This window comes from Pleurodeles waltl, unplaced genomic scaffold (genome assembly GCF_031143425.1).
Source record: "Pleurodeles waltl isolate 20211129_DDA unplaced genomic scaffold, aPleWal1.hap1.20221129 scaffold_69, whole genome shotgun sequence".
NCBI classification, from domain to species: domain Eukaryota; kingdom Metazoa; phylum Chordata; class Amphibia; order Caudata; family Salamandridae; genus Pleurodeles; species Pleurodeles waltl.
The window spans coordinates 2,878,326-2,899,026 of NW_027150390.1; the positions used below are offsets into that span (position 1 = coordinate 2,878,326).

Consider the following 20,701-nt stretch of genomic DNA (forward strand, 5'->3'; position numbering starts at 1 on the left):
AGAAAAGCAGAGAAAGGAAAGCAAACAAATTGTGGTAACCCTACAAAAAGTTCCAGGCCCAACAGTTCATCACAATTTGTGTGTAAAAATTTTTTTCTCTCTTTATATTATTCTTCAAAAAAACATAGAAGTATTTTCACATAAATAGATACAAAAAGTGGCAACCACAACTTGATAAACACACAAATGTCTATTGATGTACTTTGTATATTCATAGTGGCATCTTCTAAATGAGTGCTCTCCACGCTTTTACTCTGATTGTATCTGGGTAGCAATGGCAGCAGTAGCTGTTGCAACTGGTATTGAAACCTGGAGGCACAAGATGGTGTTGCCTTTTCCTCTGTTGGCACAGCTCCTATTGTGCATTATACAGTGTTCAATTATTCTTAATTACCTGGGCGGGGTGAAGTATTACATTTTTGATTCTCATAAATCAAATTCAGTACGCAATATACAACAAGCAGTGGGAAAGCCAATGTGCCTGACTTTGAAATACTTCTGCAAGGATTATTTCTTTAATGCAAGTGAATGCTGCACATATAAAAAGAAAGAAAGAAACACCACCACCTAAACATGGCAGATATATGCTTACAATAAACTTTGTAAATGTTAAAAAACTTGTATATTTTATTTTGCTAGAACAGCGAAGGCTCTTCCTAGAAGGAAGGTGTACTGAACAGTTATTGGGGTATTAATGAAGCACATCAAAGGGTAATATGATTTTTATTGGTGCAGAAAAGGTACTATTGTCTCTGAAGCACTGTAATCTGGATATATATGCTAAGAACACACCCAGAAAACTGTAATCGAAAACAAATTATAAAGAAGGGGTAAAGGTATTGGCTTCTCATTGAACTTGCCCCAATGGGTAAAACTGTGGATTCCAAAGAGGGGCCACACAGGTCACGTCTCAGATATTATACGCTCAGTGATGGAGGTGTGGGTTTAAATTTTGGAAGATGTAAGGATAATTTTCTTTCATCTCCAATTCAATCCTATTCATCTAAATCCGGAATTCACAGCACCTGTGAAGATTGAGACATTAGCAAATTGGAAGATAGGGGATCTCTTTTATCAGGCTGGAGGATTTCACCTAGATGAGACAGACAGAATCCAAAATCTGGGACTAGCACTAGCTAAGCAGGTCTAGTGTCATAGAAGAGTGCCTGAAGCTGTGTGAGAGTGAACAGAAAAATGCAAGAAGGGTACAAAGCCAGGAAACTCACTAGAATTTGATGTGCAATTGGTGCGTGAACCGTAGGAACCTTAGACATACATATTCCAGCACTAATAAGAAATGATGGAGACCTTGTGGTGGGAGTGGTGATGTGGACATCTTTGATCGTAGGATGACCAACACGCAGTGAATGGGCACTATAATACTGTGTCTATGGATGACCGCCTTGAAAGGGATGTCTAGATTGGACTGGCCATTGGTTGTCAATTTCCTTCCAAGGGTAAAACAGACGAAAGGAGCAGATTGCATAGCATGTTCTTCGAACAATGAATGACTGGGGAAGAAGGATATGGACAGTAATAATAGTGGGAGTGTTTACTCATGATCTGAGGTGGAAGGGACACATTTTGCACCATCTGGAAGACCCTAGTGAAACATCTGCTGTTCCCCACTCCTTGTGTATTCCAGGCTCTAATAACCTTGTGAATGCCCTGGGACGCGAATCCTGCCCCAATAACAACTAATGGAAGCAGAAACTTTGGAACACACAACTAGAAATTCCGGAAAAAGGTTTGGAATATCAATAAATGGGCCCTAAACATCAACACTTGTACCTGAAAATAGTTGTATTTCCTTTGCCTGGCTGGCTCTATAGTGGAGAAGGGGGCAGGGAGAGGATGTGGTGTGGAAGGCTTTTCATGCAGAGTTCTATCAATAGGTGTTTGTGAAAACTGTCTTCCAGCTTATATGTTTTTTATGTAAATGTAAAAAATACAATGAAGTGTCTTGAAAAAAAACATTGGTGAAGTAAACCATAAGTCCACCAGCACTGGCTCTGAAGTGTACTAGGCAGACCTAAAAATGGATAAATGATTTGGTTACTTTGTCCCAAATTCCAATAAGCTATAAGTGAATTATATCTATAGCTACAACCATATATGAAATAAGAAACTAGTCTACTAATAACTTACGGTACAACTTCAGGTAACTGCAGTTAACTTCTTAGGTAACACAAACAAACAAGTTACTTACCTTGGTAACACCTTATCTGGTGGAGATACTATCTATCCGCAGATTCCTTACTTTAGAATAATTCCCAGGCGTCAGACTGGATCCGGAATTTGTTTGGTGAGCTATACTCCTGTGCAACGGTAGGTGCCGTCGTTTGGCTCCACATGGTGCATTGGCACTGTAAGTGACGTGCACACTGCCGATATAGGCACCAGCTCAGTGTGCTGACTTCAGTTTCTTTTCACAACTTTCCATGCCAGAAGCAAGGAGCCAAGAATAATACTAACCACTGGCATTTAAAACTAGGGCCCTGAAAAGGGAGCAGCCCTGTCCCTAGAAATCAGTTTTCAGAGCAAGAAGGAAGGGTGGATCGGTAAAGGAATCTGCGCCTAGATAGGGTCTTATAGGAAAGTACCATCTTTCTAGCATAGTTACCCCCACTTTTGCCTAATGTGAGAGTGTTTAGAATGTAATTCACTGGGATCCTTCTAACCAGGACTTCATTGTCTGTGCTCTCGCCTCCAAATTTGGTTGCTGGTACACTTTTTACACCCACAATTGGCATACTGGGGTACTCATGTAAGTCCCTAGTATATGGTACTTAGTTACCCAGGGCATTGGTACACCAGGGGTCTCCCACGGTCACAGCATGTATTATGCTCCCCATGGATCCCATGCAAACTGTGTCTGCAGACCGGCCATTGCAGCCTGCATGAAATGGTGCGCACACCTTTCACTTAAGATATAGGGCTTGCCTTGTATCCTAAACATCTAGACACTGTAAGTCACCCCTCTGGTAGGCCCTTCAGGCCAAGGGCAGGGTAAATGTCCCTAAGTGGGAGGGCACCCTTGCATGAGCAGGGTACCCCCTACAAACACCAGATTCCATTTCCTGGGCTTTGTAAGGGTGGGGAAGCCATCTTAAGGTATGTAGTGGACACTAGTTAGCACGATTGGTCCAACTACATAAAGGCTTCTCCGAACCTAGGCATGTTTGGTATCAAACATGTTGGAATCATGCAACTACACTGATTTCAATGTTAGTTGCATGATCCCCTGTACTTTGGGGGTTCCTTAGAGGATCCCTCTGTTCTGCCTGTGCAGCCTTACAAGGTCGGCTGCCAGCTCCCACTGCTGCTGACATCAGACACTGTTCTGCCCGCTGGCTGGTGCGCCTGGCACAAGCAGAGGAAGGCAGAACAAATGATTTACTGAAAGTCAGAGGTGTAACCACCTCTTCCTAAGGGCTGGGTTGTGGTGGCCTCTGAGTGCAACCAGACTGCTTTGAAGGGCACATTTGGTGCCCTCCTTGCAAAATCCAGTTTTCACCGGTTCAGGAACCCCCAGGTCCAGCTCTGGCACAAAGCTGCACAAAGAACAGGGGAGCGACCACCCCACTGTCTGGCTCCTCCCGTAGGGCGGTGCACAGCAGTGTGCCAGGTGCCCAGTTAATTCTGCCATCTTGGAAACAAGATAGGCAGAGGCCCCTGGGAGCATCTGACTGGTTAGGCCAGGTAGATTATGCCCTTGACCCCCTCTGATGGTGAGTTACCCTAGAGAGTGACCAACCCCCTTTTAGGGTTACGTAAGGGCTCCCTCCATGGTGGGTCCTCAGATTCATTGGGCAAGACTCTACAAGGAACTCTCTGCAAGACATCCTCTGCGCCTGGCTTCTTGAACCACTGCTGGTCTGCTTTGGAACCTAAACAAGTCTGCTTCTATTGCAAAATTATTTCTCTAAATCCTGCAAGAATTCTGCCACATCCAAAGCTGTGCATCCTCAAGTGTCACAGGCACAAAAGAATCTCCATTGCAGTAAAGGAGTCACTTCTCCGCATTTGTAGGCACCTCAAGCCAATGTTGACTGGCTGGTGGGGGCTTCTGTTCCATGGACATCAAACTACTCTGCAAACAGGTGATGAGTCTGTGGCCTCTGGGTCCTGCTTGTCTTCTGACCAACTTGGTAGACTGTGGGTCCCTGCTCCTGCCACTGGACTGTAAGCCCTGTGCACCACAACTGTTGCTGTTGACTCTTCCTCCAGGAGACCTTCAGGCACCAAGAAGCCCCATCCTCCAGCAACCTGCAATTCGAAGATCAGCCCCTGTCCTGCAACTCCTGCGATGTGGGACTTCTGTTTTGTTGTGCAGCTGAGGCCTCCTTGTGACTCCCTGTGTTCATTGCCTGTTGGTCACTTGTGGGAGCCCCAATGACTTCTGCTGGTCTTCCTGCGTGCTGAGGGCCATCCCTAACTCTCCCTCAAGAGTAGAGTATTTTTGGGCCTTGCCGGTCCCCAAAACTTTACTTCTTCAGTGTCTACTTGCATTTGCAAGTGCTTGTTGGTGACCTGGCTGGTCATTGACCCCCCCCCCTGCAATTAGGCGAACGTCGAGGGACAGCTTGTAGGCAATTCCTGGGATCTTCTGCATCTCCTGTACCCTACAGTTGGACTTCTTTCCCCAACCTGGAGGAACTTCACCTCTACGAGGGTGGCCATTGCCACCTCCACTGCCTAGGCACCTCTGCGAGTGCTGGACTCAGTCCCCTTCCTTTTCAGGTCTTCTACGTCTGGAATCTGCCCTAGGTTCCCCTGGCCTTGTCCACAGGTCGCGACAGCAGCTGGACATCCGAGGCTCACACTGACTTCAGCAAGGGTCGTTTCAGTCCTATGCATCCGGGTCCCCGGGTGTTTGTCCTCCTGTCTTCTGGGTATCCTGAGGTGGGGACAGTCTCCAACCTTCTTCTTGTCTGTTGGTTTCCTCGGAGTCTAATGGGAAGGGTCCCAAAAAGCACAAACTCCAACCTCCACTTTCCTGTGTTAGTCTGTGGAGCGACTGGATAGGGAATCACTCTGCACCTCGTCGCGGGGGACACTGAGGGGCATATTTATACTCTGTTTGCGTTGAATTAGCGTCATTTTTGTTGATGCTAATTCAGCGCAAACTTAACTCTATATTTATATTTTGAAGTTAAAGTCATTTTTTGCCTTCAGAAAACTACCTTGCATCAATGAGATTCAAGGTAGACATTTCTGGGCAAAAAATTACGATATGCCTTAGCGCCATATTTATCATCCCTGCTAAAATCAAGCATGGGGGTTGGGGGGGCGCCATTATTTAACGCCTGGGTCAGGGCAGGCATTAGGGGACCTGTGGGCCTTTTTCCATGGTCAGAGACCATGTAAAGAGCCCACAGGTGCCCTTCCCTAGCCCCAGGGACAACCCCACCCACACCAGAGGGACAGCAGAGGATGGGGGATCCCATCCCAGGTAAGTATAGGTAAGTATTATTTTGTATTTTCTGTAGTGCCATAGGGGGGCCTATCTTGGGCCCCCCTACATTGTACTGGGCCCAATGGCCATGCCCAGGGGACATATGTCCCCTGGGCATAGTCATTGGGGTGGTGGGCATGACTCCTGTCTTAACTAAGACAGGAGACATAAGGCCTGATTCTAACTTTGGAGGACGGTGTTAAACCGTCCCAAAAGTGGCGGATATACCACCTACCGTATTACGAGTTCCATAGGATATAATGGACTCGTAATACGGTAGGTGGTATATCCGCCACTTTTGGGACGGTTTAACACCGTCCTCCAAAGTTAGAATCAGGCCCATAGTGCGTTAGTGCAGTTTAGCATCAAAAAGTATAAATCAGGGCCTAACTGTACTTATCTCTGGTGTTTTCATCTTTCCCCAGCTCCTAGCTAACTACAGTATTTACCTTGGTTGGGCTCACTATTTCATTTTCCACTTAATTAGTTCATGGCTTCCCCCTACCCCCCCATAGGGCCCTATACATGTTATGATATTTCTGCTGGTTATTTTGTGCATATATTGTGTGTAGATATACCCAAAAGGAGATTTGCCATTTCAAGTCTAGTAGTAGTGCTGTAATAAAGATTACCTTATTTTTGCAACACTCGTGTGGTTCTTTCTTTTTGAGAATTACTATCTGACTACTGTGGTATTTCAAGTACTTTACTTAGCTCCTGGATAAGCTTTAGCTGCTCGCCTCGGCTACCCCTAGACGGCTTTTGCTATCTGGACACCTATTCTCTATCACTAAGGGTTATCTGGACTCAGTATAGGGTGCCACACTATAGGTGTACACCATAAACAGAGCCAGCCTCCTACGGAGTCTTTACCAGATAAGGTGTTACCGAAGGTAAGTAGTTTGAGACTTCTAGCCAGTGATTCCTTAGCTTTAAATAGATTCAAATGCAATACCTACCCAGAGGTGGTCCTACCAAACAATTTCACACTAAAAAGTCCTGCAGGACTGAACGGGCAAAGAGTCTGTCCTAATGGACTTGACTGTCCAGGCAGTAGTGGTTAGTGAACATAAGCTGAGAGATGCTCAGGTTTCTCCCTGCAGATGTCCAGAATCAGGACTCCACATGCTAAAGTAGTGGTTTTAGCCTTGGCTGTGGTGGAATGAGCACACAAACACTCTGAGAATTGCTTCTTGACCAATGCATAGTAGATTTTAATGCAGATCATAATCCATCAGGAGATGGTCCGTTTCTACACTACCTTCCCTTTCTGAGTCCCCACAAGCGCCACGAATAGTTGATCATCCACCTGGAATGGTTTTGTGCGGTCAAGGTACTACAACGCTCTTTTTGTGTCCAGACAGTGGAGTTGCTCCTCTTCCTTAGAGGGATGAGGCAGAGCGTAAAATGTAGACAAAGTGATGGATGGCCTATGTGGAATGTGGTGATCACTTTTGGGTAGAAGGATGCTCAAATCGGAAGGACCAACTTATCAGGGAAGAACGAGATGTAGGAAGGCTGAGAAGGCAATGCCTGTAGCTCACAGACCCTCCGGGCAGCTATACTTACCACCAGAAAGGCAGTCTTGATGGTGAGGAGCCTGAGAGTACCAGAATGAAGCAGCTCAAAATGAGTGCTTTTAAAGAAAGTAAGACCTAAGTTAAGGTCCTATTGAGGCAGAGTGCTGCAGATCTTTAAGAAACCTATTTACAATAGGGGACTTGAAGAGACAGGACTGGTATGGCAGCTGCAGAAAAATGGAGATGGCAGATAAATACCCCTTTAAATACCCCTTTAAAGTGCCAAGTGCAGAGTCCTACTGGGCCAAGGTAAGGATAAACAAAAGCATTTGGGAAAGAGGAGCACATAAGAGATCAACCTGTTCCATAGCCCACCATGACACAAATGTATTGCAATGTCTGGCATATACTGTTTTGGTGGAGGGCTGCTGGGCTGCCAAGATAACCTCACAGACTTTGAGTGGACGGCAGAAAACTGTCAACTGTTGCTGCTGAAACTCCACGCATGAAGGGGGATGGTTGACAGGTTTATGTGAAGAACTCTCCCCTGCTGCTGTGACAGAATATTCTTCCGAAGAGGTAGCCTGATCGGAGGACCGACGGTCATGCTCAAGAGCTCAGGATATCAAACTCTCTAATCCCAGTCTAGAGGCATAAGGATGACTTGGGCCTGGTTGTTCCTGCTCCTCTTGAGAATTCTGGGCAAGAGTGGTATGGGCGGAGAGGCATACAGGAGGCCAGAGCTTTACTCGACATGAAAAGTGTCTCAGAATGAGAGCTGCCTTGTAATCTCCAGCGTGCAAAACTGCAGACATTGTGTGTTCTTTGCAGTGACAAACATATCTAACCAAGTCTCTCCCCACTGCTGAAAGAGACCTTGCACAACTCCCAGATGGAGATGCCACTCGTAATTCGCTAAACATCTTTGGCTGAGTTTGTTCGCCCTGGAGCTCAGAGAGCCTGCTATGTGTTGAACCAACAGGAGTATGCCATCTATGTCCAGAGGAGCAGAGCCTCTTGACAATGGATCTCACTCTGCCCTGTCTGTTGCAGTACGGAGTTGTCAGTTTTGTCTGTGAACACCTGCACTAGCATTCCCCTGACAAAGTGTAGAAAGGCTTTCAATGTCAGCCAGATCGCTAGGCACTCCAACAGGCTGATGTGGAGTCTGGATTCCGCCAGAGACCAGAGTACTCTGATCTCCACCTCTCCCAGATGGCCGCCTCAGCCCAGGAGTGACACATCTGTCATCACTGTCAGATCTGGTTGGGGAAAAGAGAGGGTTCTGCCATTGACCCAATCGCAGCTAGTTAGCCACCACTGCCAATCATTTTCACTGCCACCGAGAACTGAACCATGTCGGAGAGATTCCCCTCATGCTGTGTCCAATGGAACTTCAAATTCCACTACAGAGCCTGCGTATGCCAGTGGGCATGTGTCACAAACAGAATGCAGGAGGCCATGAGGCCCAGCAGCCTCAGAGCCAACCTCACCAAAACCCAGGATAGAGGCTGAAACATCAGTATCATAGCCTGAATATGCTGGACCTGTCGTTCCAGAGAATAAGCCCAAAACTGCACTGTGGTGGAGAAGTGACCTTAAAGGGTAGGGAGCAGCCCATTTGGAGGATCTTGGGCCCATAGCGGTCAGATGTTATCGACTTCCAGCAGTGGAGGTGATGGCATATCTTGCTCACATTAGATGCCCATGGTGGTCGTAGCGCAAATTAAAGAGGCTTGAAGGCTACAACTGGAAGGTGGTGGTGGATTGGGCCAACCTCTGGCTGTCTGACCCACAAAGTCTGTGGGTACAGCGTGCTCAGCCTCTCAGGGGCTGGGAAGTTTGCATGCTGTGGTGGCTGGGAGGGCATAGACGCGGCTGGAAATCCCTTCTGTGGCCTCAAAAAGAGCGAAAAGCGAACAGGGATTTGCGAGGAGCCATGGATATTTCCAAGGACCTGGCAGTAGCTCTGCTATCCTTGAAGCGCTCTAGCGCTGAGTGCACCTTGTGTCCGAAGAGACAGGGGCCATCAAAGGACATGTACATGAGAGAAGTCTGCACATCCCCAGAAAAGCCAGTTGTCCTTAGCCAGGTGTGGTGCTGTAAGGCTACCAAAGAAGAAATTGCTCTGCCTAGTGGGTGGTTTGTGTCCAGACCACATCAGATTGTGCACTTAACTGCGTTTCTCTCGTCAGCAATAGCTTGGGAGAGTAGGGCCTGGGCCTCCTCTGGGACCATAAGCAGCACCTGAGAAACTGATCCCAGAGTGAATGGGAGTAATGAGCCAAAAGGCATGCAGTGTGCAGTAATTGCAGTGTCATGCTGGCAGAAGAAAACATTTTCTTGCACAAGGTGTTCAGCCTTTTGGATTCCTCACCCGGGGAGTGATAGGGAATGCACCAGGATTTACTCAAGAAGTGGAGACTTGGACCATCAAGCTCTCTGGGGTGGGGTGCTGTGTGAGGAAATTGGGGCCCCTGAGGTGGGGAAATAGCAGCAGGCAATCATCCTGTTCATAGGAGCCCCTGGACAGGGCTTGGACCAGGTCCCAGAGCAGGGTTTCCATGAGGGCTTCATTAAATGAGAGAAGTGGTTTGGATGTGGTGGCTCCCAGCTGAAGCACCTCCGTGAAGACGTTTGTCTTTACAGCCAGAGAGGGCAGGTGAAGGTCCAGGACCTCGGCTGCCCTCCTCACAACCGTAGCAAATGAGGCTCTTTCCTCCATAGCTACGGTAGGAGAGACCAGGACAGTATCTGGGAAGGTGTTAAGTTCACTGGCATCTTCCGGATCTTCGCACCAGATGTCCTCAATGGGGTCTATGGGCTGGTATTCATAAGGGTCCAGTATCCGTATCCGAGTCGGGAATAAAAAGGGGGACATCACCACCAGAGGGTGCTGACTGCGCAGGGACTGTCGGCAGCAGGTGCGATGCCAGAAAAGGTCGAGATGGCTTGCTCAGACCAGATCCAGATCCATCTATGGATCTAAGGTGCTCAACTGGTATTGAGGGTGAACCCACTGGTGGAAAACCAGTAGGACCCCTACAGAACCTGCAGGGCCCAAAGGCACTCTAGCAGGGAGAGGCCGCCTAAATATGAGGTGCATAGCCCCATAACATTCTCAAAATTGGGTCGTTCAGCCCATGGAAATTCAGGGGGGGCACAGAGACGGCCGAGGTGCAGGCTCAACCACGGAACCAAGCCTTGAGTGTTGATGCTCCCTCATCTCGTCAGATGTTGAAGAACTCTTTAACTTCTTGCTCTTCTTTTTCTTTTCTGACTTACACAAGTGGAATGACTTCAACAAAGATCGCTATCCCCGCGACCAACCCTGGGATCTTCCTCTCAACCAGGATCAAGACCATTGTGGTGTTGCATGTCGAGCAGCTAGCAGCTTGAGGAACTGCTCCCTTAAGGCCTTGGGGTTCATGGCACAAGTGTCAATGCAGATCTTGTCATTGAAACAAGCCTTCTTCATGGACATCCATGCCACACCAGGAGACAAGTCTCAAAATACCTTTGACAAAAAGTCAAAAAAACTCAGACAAAAAGAGACTGAGGGTTCCTCTTTCTGGATCTGCACTGATCATCGCAAAAAGAAAAGAACTGACGTCAGTGCACTGGGTTGGCCCCTGTATAGGCACAGCACACATCACTTCTGGTGCGGAGGGCACCAACGACGCCGCATGAAGCTGAATGACACCAGCTACCGGTGTGCAGGGGTACAGCTTACAAACAAATTTCCGGATCCAGTCTGACTCCTAGGGATAATTCTCAGGTAAGGAATCTGTGGCTAGAAGCCTCTATCAGATATGCCTGTTTAGAACATATCCTAAACCAGAGTTACATAACTCACCACATACGGAGATAGGGAGTCTAGCCTGTAGTTCTAGAGGTAGCATATAATGGGATAATTGTTAATATTTCACACCGTACAGGTCACTCTCCAGCCACACAGACAGGAAGACATCTGCATTATTATTATTTGTGCACACATCATTTCAGGGCCATTAGTGTCAATGTGACCATTTGAAACATATTGAGCACTGAACAATTTACCTGTAGCCTATTCTTAAATGTGCACCTGTGCACAAGCCAGATATAAACTTGCAAATAACTTCATTTATCAGACCAAAAGTAAGTTTCAAATTCAGAACAAATAGACTTTCTTTAATCACATCTACTCTTGTGGGTGATACATTTTAACTCTATGGCAGGAATGCATATTTCATTGTTAAATCGTGTTCTGAAATACAAGGAAAGTGATCAATTTTATTTGCTCCTTGAGTCAGAATGAGAAGTACTTGTCTTAGCCCTAAGTTACAGACTTATCTCATCTATATAATAACAACTATGATCAAAGTTCACCTACATCTGTTTATACACAACATTCAATGTATTTACAAAAAAGGTCAAACCTTTTCTGGCGTTAGTCAAGACCTTTTGATTTTATTAAAATGAAAAATAATATACTTACTTATAGGGGTGTCAGAACAACTTCCAGAGGGCCACGATGCACGCAGGGTCTACTGGGCCCAAGGGTGGTAGTTCAGGCCTTTTACTCCTGATGTCCGGGGCCAGACCTACTATGGAACCTGAGCAACTGGGCCTCGTCCCCCTACTGCACCACTCAGTGCTAGGTGTGGGCGAGCAGTTAATGCTCTGACAGGGAGATCGAATTGGGGTGAATTAACAGGTAGCTTCTGAATAAAGACAGCAGTTAAATGGATATTTGAATTTGGCAGTGTTTGAGGCCAGTGTAGATGACACGGTATTTTTTAGGATGTATTGTGGTCATACTTGGCTCCAACCCTTAGCAACACCACCTGTGTATGTTTTTTATTCACAGCTCGCAAAGATCTACGGAAATACAATGACCTTGTGGGCGGGGCATACTCCTCTGGTTATAACCAATGGCTACGAAGCGGTGAGGGACATGCTGGTATCTAAGTCCGAGGAGACGTCTGGACGTCCCCAGACACCTTACTTACTGAAGTATGCACAACAAAGAGGTACGTTCCTGGTTACACTGAAAGCAAATCTCCGTCGTGTGCAGCATCTCCAGCTCCATCTGGCCTGCTTATGAACCTAGAAGTTGTTAAGCCATTGTTTCCTCACTAATCCCAAGACATCTCTGCTCCTACAATGTGATGAGTCACATTTTCTATTTTTGAGTTTTGCCAATGACACACGCAGCACAATGCCAATGCAGTCATGTCGTATTTATTTATTTATTTCCCAAATGTCAACACACAATTGACTTTATAAATAAAAAAAACAGTTGCACATACGCATTGTGCTCCGGTGTGAAGCCACAGCAAAACACCTGCCTGGATGTTTGGCCATTGTTAAGAAGAGGCATATTTTCCTTGGAAGCATTAAACTGTCCCAGTGACAGTGATTCCCACGGCCCTTCCTCCTGTATTTCACTCACTTTCACTTCAATCACGCTCCCTTCAATCTATCCAGACCGTATTAGCATTCCTACTTCACTGCATTTGCACTTTCTTTGGCTTAACTTAGCATCCACCCCCCCCTTACTGCACCTACATCCTGGTGGTACTCAGTATGACTTTGTTTAGTGTCCCTCTTGATCTTTTCAAACCTGATGGCTGACCTTCATGACCTCATGATGCTCTCTCACATCCCATCATAGCCCCCCCATCACACACCCCCGCCGGACAGTGGAAACCCCACAATGGTTTTGTTTGACCTTATTAGGAACTCCCTCACTGCAGCACAGACCTCATGGTGGCCCTCATGACTTCTTGACACACTCGCCGAAGGTAACACAGACCTCATGGTGGCCCTCATGACTTCTTGACATGCTCGCCGAAGGCAACACAGACCTCATGGTGGCCCTCATGACTCCTTGACACACTGACCGAAGGCAGCAAAGACCTCATGGTGGCCCTTATGATGTCTTGACACACTCGCCAAAGGCAGCACAGACCTCATGGTGGCCCTCATGACTTCTTAACATGCTCGCCAACGGCAGAATAGACCACACAGTGACCCTCATGACTTCTTGACACTCTCGCCAAAGCCAGCAGAGACCTCACGTTGACCCTCATGACTTCTTGACACACTTGTGGAAGGCAGCATAGACCACATGGTGACCCTCATGGCTTCTTGACACGCTCACCGAAGGCAGCACAGACCTCATGTGACCCTCATGACTTCTTGACACACTCGCCGAAGGCAGCATCAACCTCATGGCCTGCAGAAAGTCATTATGCCATTGGTTGGGACAGCAGTAACTAAATGGTAGGTCTGCCTGATCTTGTTAAGCACTCACCTCAATTAGCTGGAACCTCACTTGAGGTCCGGCATGAACTTATTTACCCTCTTCCTGGTCCAAGATGGATTAGTAGCATATCTTTTTATTATGGACAACTTTTCTTGGTGTTCATGGGTGTGGTTAAATAAACCTAATATTTTGGACCAGGTTTACAATACAAATCTTGGAAGAGGCAGTGTCTGTAATCTCATCAAATTGTAATATAGGTCCTGCTCACAGCTAGGAGAGCCCTCCCCCCCCAACATTCAGGGTGACAGGGACTCCGGACAAGCTTTGGGATACTTGTGGCTGCACCCAACATGTCATAAACATCATGGGTCTGCGCCTTGGAAACTACGGTTCATGGTCAAAATGCTGCATGTGGTGGTCACTCACAGCTGAAGGAGCTACATCCTCTCTTGTAAACACTGATGATAAAAGTCGGCTAAGGTTTAGAATTAAGATGGACCGGAATATTTCAAATGTGACATCTTGGGAACCACAAGTCAAAGTATAGCGGTTTCAGTGGTTCTCAGGCAACAAGTCTGAACCATAGCAATATCACAAGACTCACTCCAGCAGAGGCCAGGTGCAGGATTCAAGCTCTCCGGAGCTTGTTATATCCCTGTAGCTAATACAGAGTCCAGCCAACTAGCCGTTAAGAGTCTCTTCTGGTGTCTCTGGGATCAAGGAGATGGTCCAGCTCCCCTTGAAGGCCTCCAGCAACATGGCAGTCTTCTGGTAGCAGCAGGGCAGATCTCTGGTGGACCCGGCAAACCTTCTGAAGTCTTTCACAGGTCAAGGAATGTGCTGAAGAAGTGTTCTGAGGATCCAATACGTATACCTGGTGCCAGCCTTTGATGTGGAGGAATATTTTTAGACTACCCCCACATCTCACTCAGAAAGATCTTCCTGTCCCCTGCCAAGGCTCCAAGAAGTCTGGGGTGAGGTTCCTTTGTTTTTTGCTGGAGGTAAGGCTTTTGAAGTGTAAGTGGGTGCAGAGAAAAGCTTCGACCCAAGCCGTCATGGCAGGATGGCCAATCCTGCCTACGCCCAGTACATTTTGTCTCACTGTTTGGCAGGAATACACAAACCCCAACAGAAGAGCCATTCACAGTCATGTGCCCCAGGACAATTTCAGCAGGCACCAAATGGCACCAAATGTTTAGGGCAAGAAAATGCCAATATTCTTAAAGTGGCATTTACAGGATTGTGACTTAAAATCCAACTTTACCATTAAATAGGATTTTGCATTCCAATTTGAGTCCAAACATGAAATTTCTACCTGCTCCAAATCAAACACTAGCATTTATTAGATGTAATAAGTGGCCCATATTTTCCATTTGGAAAGATAGGTCTTACAGTAGGGAAAAACTAACGTAGGTGTTTTTCACTACTAGGACATGTAAAATGTAAATCCACATGTCCTACTTTTTATATTTCAATGTGCCCTGCCCAATGGGCCTTTAGGGCCTACCTTAGGAGTGACATACGTATTTATCAGGAAGATTCAGGCATGGTCAAAGGTTTATTTTGGCAGGTGGAATTCCCAGTTTAAAACTGCACTAAAGGGTGCAATGCCCGGCCTGAGATGTTTTAAAGTGCTACTTTAGTGGGTGGCACAATGAGTGCTACACGCCCTCTCTCATGAAGTGAGGGTCATTCGTTTTTGTTTTTCTTGGCTGCATAACTCCTGAGCTCCACTCCTCGGACCCTTTATCCCACATTTATCATCTCAAAAAGTATGACACTGGTACCTCACTGAATGGCTACTAAATTGTGGAGCATGCCTTTCTCCCTTTCTGACTAGAGCAACTGAAGCCGGGACCCTTGTCCTGCTTCCCATACACAGGTCTTGGTCAACCCTCGAGGGCAAGAAGAACCCGTGCCAGAGGCGAGCCTATGACTCTCTGGAGGGAGACAGCAGTGGGGGCAGGACCAGCTCCCTCCCCTGACAATAGCGGGTAGTGGTCACTCAGGGATTAGACTGGATCCATGTACTGGACTGAGGCACTGCACTGGGGGATTCAGCCAAGGGCAGCAGGCCCTTTCTGTCCAGCAGTGTGGCACACCTTCCCAAATCAGACCTTGAAGCTTCCTGTTGGCTTGTGAGGGGAGGAAACGGAAACGCCTTCCACCCCCCTCTGCACAGTACACCGGCTCATGCGGGCAGCAGAGTAATTGGGCCAATATCGATTCAGCACCTTGTGGTGGGGGCCAACCCCCTCCTGAACAGGATCTGTGGGTGGGTATTGGTCAGGAGCCTGCTAGACCCTCCTGTGTGCTGCCCTCACCCCTCTACATCTTGACTGGGCAAAGGCCAATGAACATGGACTACCTAGACTCACAGAAGGAAAGTGCGCTCTGCACTTGGGGGAGGCTACCTGAAAGTTCACACTCGAAAGGCAGCACACGTTTGCTGATCCCTAAGCCCAAACTATTGATTGCACTGATACTGGACCAAAATACCAACTCCCTTAGCTCTGCCCTCCTCCTCCTATTAGCACTAACTACTGCACTCAGCAGAGGGACCGTGAGCAAAACTCCAGTCACTCAACCACAAAGAGACTGAGGCTTTGGGGCATAGTCACACCCTGGTGGAGGGACCTCACGTTCGTGACTATTGCAGTCGTAGGACAGTGTTGATAGGACTGTGTGCCTGCTAGCTGAGGGGGCCCTTTACTTGATGCTAGCATCCTCTGGCTGCTGTCAGGAAAACCAAGGAGTTATTGCTACTGAGACTACCTTTTCCTCCATACGATGACAGTGGATTCTATCTCACTAGTGGTGCCACCTGTCTCAACCTTCATTACCTTTAACTGTAACTGGCTGCCACCATCTCTGAGGGTTTATGAATCACTGCAGTCCCTGGCCAGTGCCGTGGAATCACACCCATCTTTTACCTACTTTGGAATGGCAAACTGGAAGGAACATTTTCTTCCCACCACCTCTCTTCTCTTAGCATTAATGGGCAGGCTGACTGTGCTGCATTGCTCCTTCCTCCCTTCTACAGGGCTACAAGTACACCACAAGCGGGCTCATAGCCCTACTGACTGCCACAAGTCTCCTCAACAGATCATCCTTACATATGGCTCCCATGGCACCATGGGGAAACTTCACTCTTCTAGCCGATGTGAGGGCTAATAAAAGAGCCACTTTCCATGATAGATACTTCAATTCAGCCTTGTAGATTGGTGAAAAGGAGCCCTTCATATGCTGGACCAGAACCATATTTAACTGCCAAGTAATCAGGGTTTTCTTAACTGAAGGGTAAGCCCTAAAAATGCCTCATAAGAATTTATTTTTCAGTCTTTAAACCATAAAGTTTTCTGGTTTCAAGGTCCTCTTATCCTTGAAATTGCTGTAATATGAACTTTGACTGAATTATGTAAACATCCAGCTTGAGCTAGGTTCAGAAGCCATGGTAATATCTGAGCTGCGGTGGGAAAAAAACTATTGCAGCCAGTTGTCGAACACCAAAGGAAAAGTCAAGCCCATTTGGCTTTGTATGATTTGTCCGTAGATTTAGCCCATGCTTTAACTGATATATCTCTGCACTGTTGCAGAATATTCAGTAGGTGGAATTCATTGTGTTGAGGAGCCAAGCCGCTAAATTGAACGATTTTGGTGTTGGGTCAAGAACCTATCCAATGTTCATCAAGAGCATTCATGGGGCTGGTTTGAGTGGAATGTGTGGCTTCTCAGACATGAGGAGAAGTTCTGCAAACGAATATTCTCTTGTCCACACAGGAGCCACAAGAATAACGCAACATGGTTCCCTTTTCATCTTGTTGAGTACCTAAGGAATTTGAGGCAGAAGGAAAAATGCATAAAGATATATTCCCATCCGTGCAAACTGGAAAGCGTATCCCCATGAGTCCTTGTGTGGTAACCTGCTTGCATACTGTTGACATTTCATGTTAAGAGGTGTAGCGAATATATCTAGGGCTGGCTTTCCCCAGGTGTGAAAAATTATGTTTAGGTTTGTTTGAGACAGCTCCCATTCATGTTATTGTTTTGATGATCTACTCAAATTGTCTGCCCACTTTTAAAGAAATGTGATTTTTCAAGGCCCAATGTAAAAAAAATTGTGCTTCCAAGGAAAGAAGGTGAGATCTTATTCCTCCCTGTTTGTTTAAATGAAACATAGTGGTTGTATTGTCTATACAGTCCAGAACAGAAGATTCCCTTATCCTTGGAAGGAAAGCGCAGGTTCCCCAGGACACGAGCCTTGACTCAAAAAGTTTATTGTCTTTTTTTTTCCTCAATTGACCATCTGCCACTCACTTCGAGGTCTTGAAGTTGAGCTCTTTATCCTTCCATTCACGCATCCATTTACATAACATAATGTGGTTGTTTGTTTAGGAATTAAGGCACAACAATAGATTTTTTTTTTTTTATCCACCAAGTGCTGACTGTTTTCATTGTTAAACGATCCGGTTGTTTTCTTACATTGTTTGTCAATTTGTTCCTTTAACGATCTCATAAATAGGTGACAATTGGGAACTGGTGGAATGCATGACAACATCATTCCCAGGAACCACTTGTTTGTCTCACTAAAATTATCATTTTTCTTTCAAGAACTGAAACTATTGCTGTTATTTTTGCAATTCTTAGGAAAAGCTTTGCACAACTTCATGCCTAAGAACTAGTCCTAAAAATGTAATCCACCTGCTTGGAACGATGCAGAACTTCTCTTTCTTGAGCCTCAGTCCCAAATAATTGATAACTGGAAGAAATGCTTTTATCAGATGAACTGCAGCCAGGGATGAACTGCAGCCAGGGATGAACTGCAGCCAGGGATGAACTGCAGCCAGGGATGAACTGCAGCCAGGGATGAACTGCAGCTTTTATGAGCCAGTTGTCCACATACGGTAAAATGTGGTGTCCATTCCTTCTTTAGTATGCCGCAACTGGAGGCACGCATTTTGTAAATATTCTTGGAGCTGATTTTAAGCCGATAAGTAAGACCTTTTAATTGGTAGGACCATCCTATTGTGTGTTTGATGTGAAGGGGATGTGGAAGTAAGCATCCTGGAGATCCAGGAATGCAATATAGTCCCCTGGATTGAGCCGTTGTAGTATATCTTGCAGGGTGACCATTCTGGATGTCTGTTTGTTGAAATATCTCAGATCCAACACTTGCCTCCATTTCCCTGACCTTTTTTATAGCAGAAATAAAGTGGAGTAAAATCTCTGGTTTTGCTCGACATAAAGAACTTCTTCTACGGCTCCTTCGATAATGAGTGAGCACATTTTCTCCTTTAAAAGATGAACATGTTGATGTGTTAACTTGTGAGGTGGTTTTCTGGGAAGGTTTGTGAGTGAAGTGTAAGTGTTGCCATGCTGAGGATATCTATCACAATTTTCGCAGACGTTTGAGAGACTTCTACTTCCCCTCAAAGGTATTGCCTGCAAAAAGGTGACCAGTGTCAAAGGACTGGCACTGTCTTCTGGCAGAGTCATGTTCTCGTCCCAATCCTGAGGGCTTTCTTCAAGGAGCCTGCTTGTAATAGGCCGTGGCCAGTGCTATTCTATATTGATGCGTAAACTGCTGCTGATGTCCTTGTTGGAATTGATTGTGAGGCTGAACCCTGCTGAACTGAAAACCACCTCTGAAAGAGTACTAACCTCTTCTGCTCGCTCTCTGAAATGGCTGAAATCTTTGCTGTTCAAACACACCCAAAGATCTTGCCATCTCTGTGTCAGTCTTTATTGACTGGAGAGCTTCATCGACATGTTCTCCAAACAAGGCCAACTCCATCATAGGGCATGTCTGTGATCCCTGCTTGGACCTCGGCTCTGAGCAATGTTGTCTTTGGCCAGCCCTGGGGTCTTGGGACTACAGCTTCAGCCATTTGCCTCTGGTCTATCAAGGTCACATCCAGTGCAATATCAATGATCTCGGAAGACGGTTTATCTCCCTCCTGGCGAATACTTTTGCCTCTTTCTGTTTGTCATCTGGTAGAGAGTTATTAAATGCTGCCAAGTCTGACAACCTTTTGCAATTATATCGACCAAGAATCGCTAAGGGATTAGATCCTCTTATGGTCAAGGTGGCCAGAGAAATGCTTTCCTATGTTATCTAATTTTCTTCCCTCCTTATCAGGAGAAGCTGAGCATGGTGTAGTAGGATTTTTGGAGCGCTTCTGTGCTGATTGCATAACCACAGGATCAGTCTTAGGATGGCCTTCAAACACACAGGAGAACGTTAAGGGGCTTTGTACTTTTTGTGTAAACATGGGATCACTGCCACCACAGTTGCAGACTTTTTCATAACTTTGAGAATTTCTGCCCATATGTAAACTGTTATAGGGAACAAATTTAACTGACTTCCTGGCAGTTTCTTTAAAATCATAGAGAAAGCATTCAATGGGTTTGTGAGGAATTGAGTTGTTGGTTGAGGAGGGTGTGAGCTCTTCTCAAGCAAAAGCCACCAACCCTGTCAGGGTGAACCACCAAAAAGTAACTAAAATAACCTGTGCTTAATCCTCTGGTTGCTTGGCACAAAAGCAGTCAGGCGTACCTTAGAGGCAATCTGTAAAGTACACTGCAATAAAAAGAAAACACAACACAAGAAAAATCCCATATGAATTTAGGAAAACAGAGTAAAATGTAATAAATTATTTGACTACAAACCAACAAAAATCCAATCAGAAGAACCTGAGATATACAGTTTCAAAGTTTTAGAGTAGGCATAGTATCCAAAAGCACAAAACACCAACAATGATTATCTAGTCGTGCTGGACCGGGAAAAAGTCACATGTTCAGGCTGACCCTGGTGGAGTGTGGGCCAGGTACAGGGACTAGGTTAGTCTCACTGAGAATTGTACTTTATGTTTTTGATGCAGTGCCGTAAGGATCATGACTTCCAGCACAGTTTGAAGACATTATTGAACATTTAACAAGTGATGAATTGCTGTTTTATCAAATGCTCGTTTCTGGCATGTGTTTTATTCTGTAAATGTATAGTGAACATGTGTAATAAGCAACATTAATCAAAAACACATTCAGTGATAATTTAATACCTATTTAGTTTAGTAATTGTTTCAGGAGTGACATAAATTTTATGACTATTTGCCTCCATAATTCTATTTTTTTTTCTCCATTTTAATCACTTTGTTGTAGTCCTGTCTGGCAAATGGCAGTCTTTAACTTCCTAGAGTTAAAACATGGTGGCCTTTATCTTCCTGAGGAACTGTAAATATGTCACATCCTTCTAACCTCTAAATTCGTCACATATTCTCCAGTCAACGGCATACATGAAAACCCCCAGTGCGACATCAGTCTGGGACAGGTGGCTTTTTCAAAGTCTAATCACAACCACAACCCAAACAATGTAGTCAATATTGACAAATTCTTACCTTATTAGTATAGCCACTGATGTTTATGATTATGTGAAGACATTCCTGAGATAATGTGGAACGTCCATCTTAGATAAGA

General features: G+C 45.9%; 1 protein-coding gene across 2 annotated transcripts in view; it reads left to right on the top strand.

The window, feature by feature from the left end:
- The window catches only part of LOC138279163 (cytochrome P450 2J2-like), a 157,359-nt gene that overhangs the window by 26,477 nt on the left and 110,181 nt on the right, over positions 1-20,701 (top strand). For both annotated transcript variants that reach the window (XM_069219384.1, XM_069219383.1), the window contains exon 2: positions 11,828-11,990. In XM_069219384.1, the coding sequence (XP_069075485.1) occupies positions 11,828-11,990 (163 nt within the window). The remainder of the gene's footprint in view (positions 1-11,827; positions 11,991-20,701) is intronic.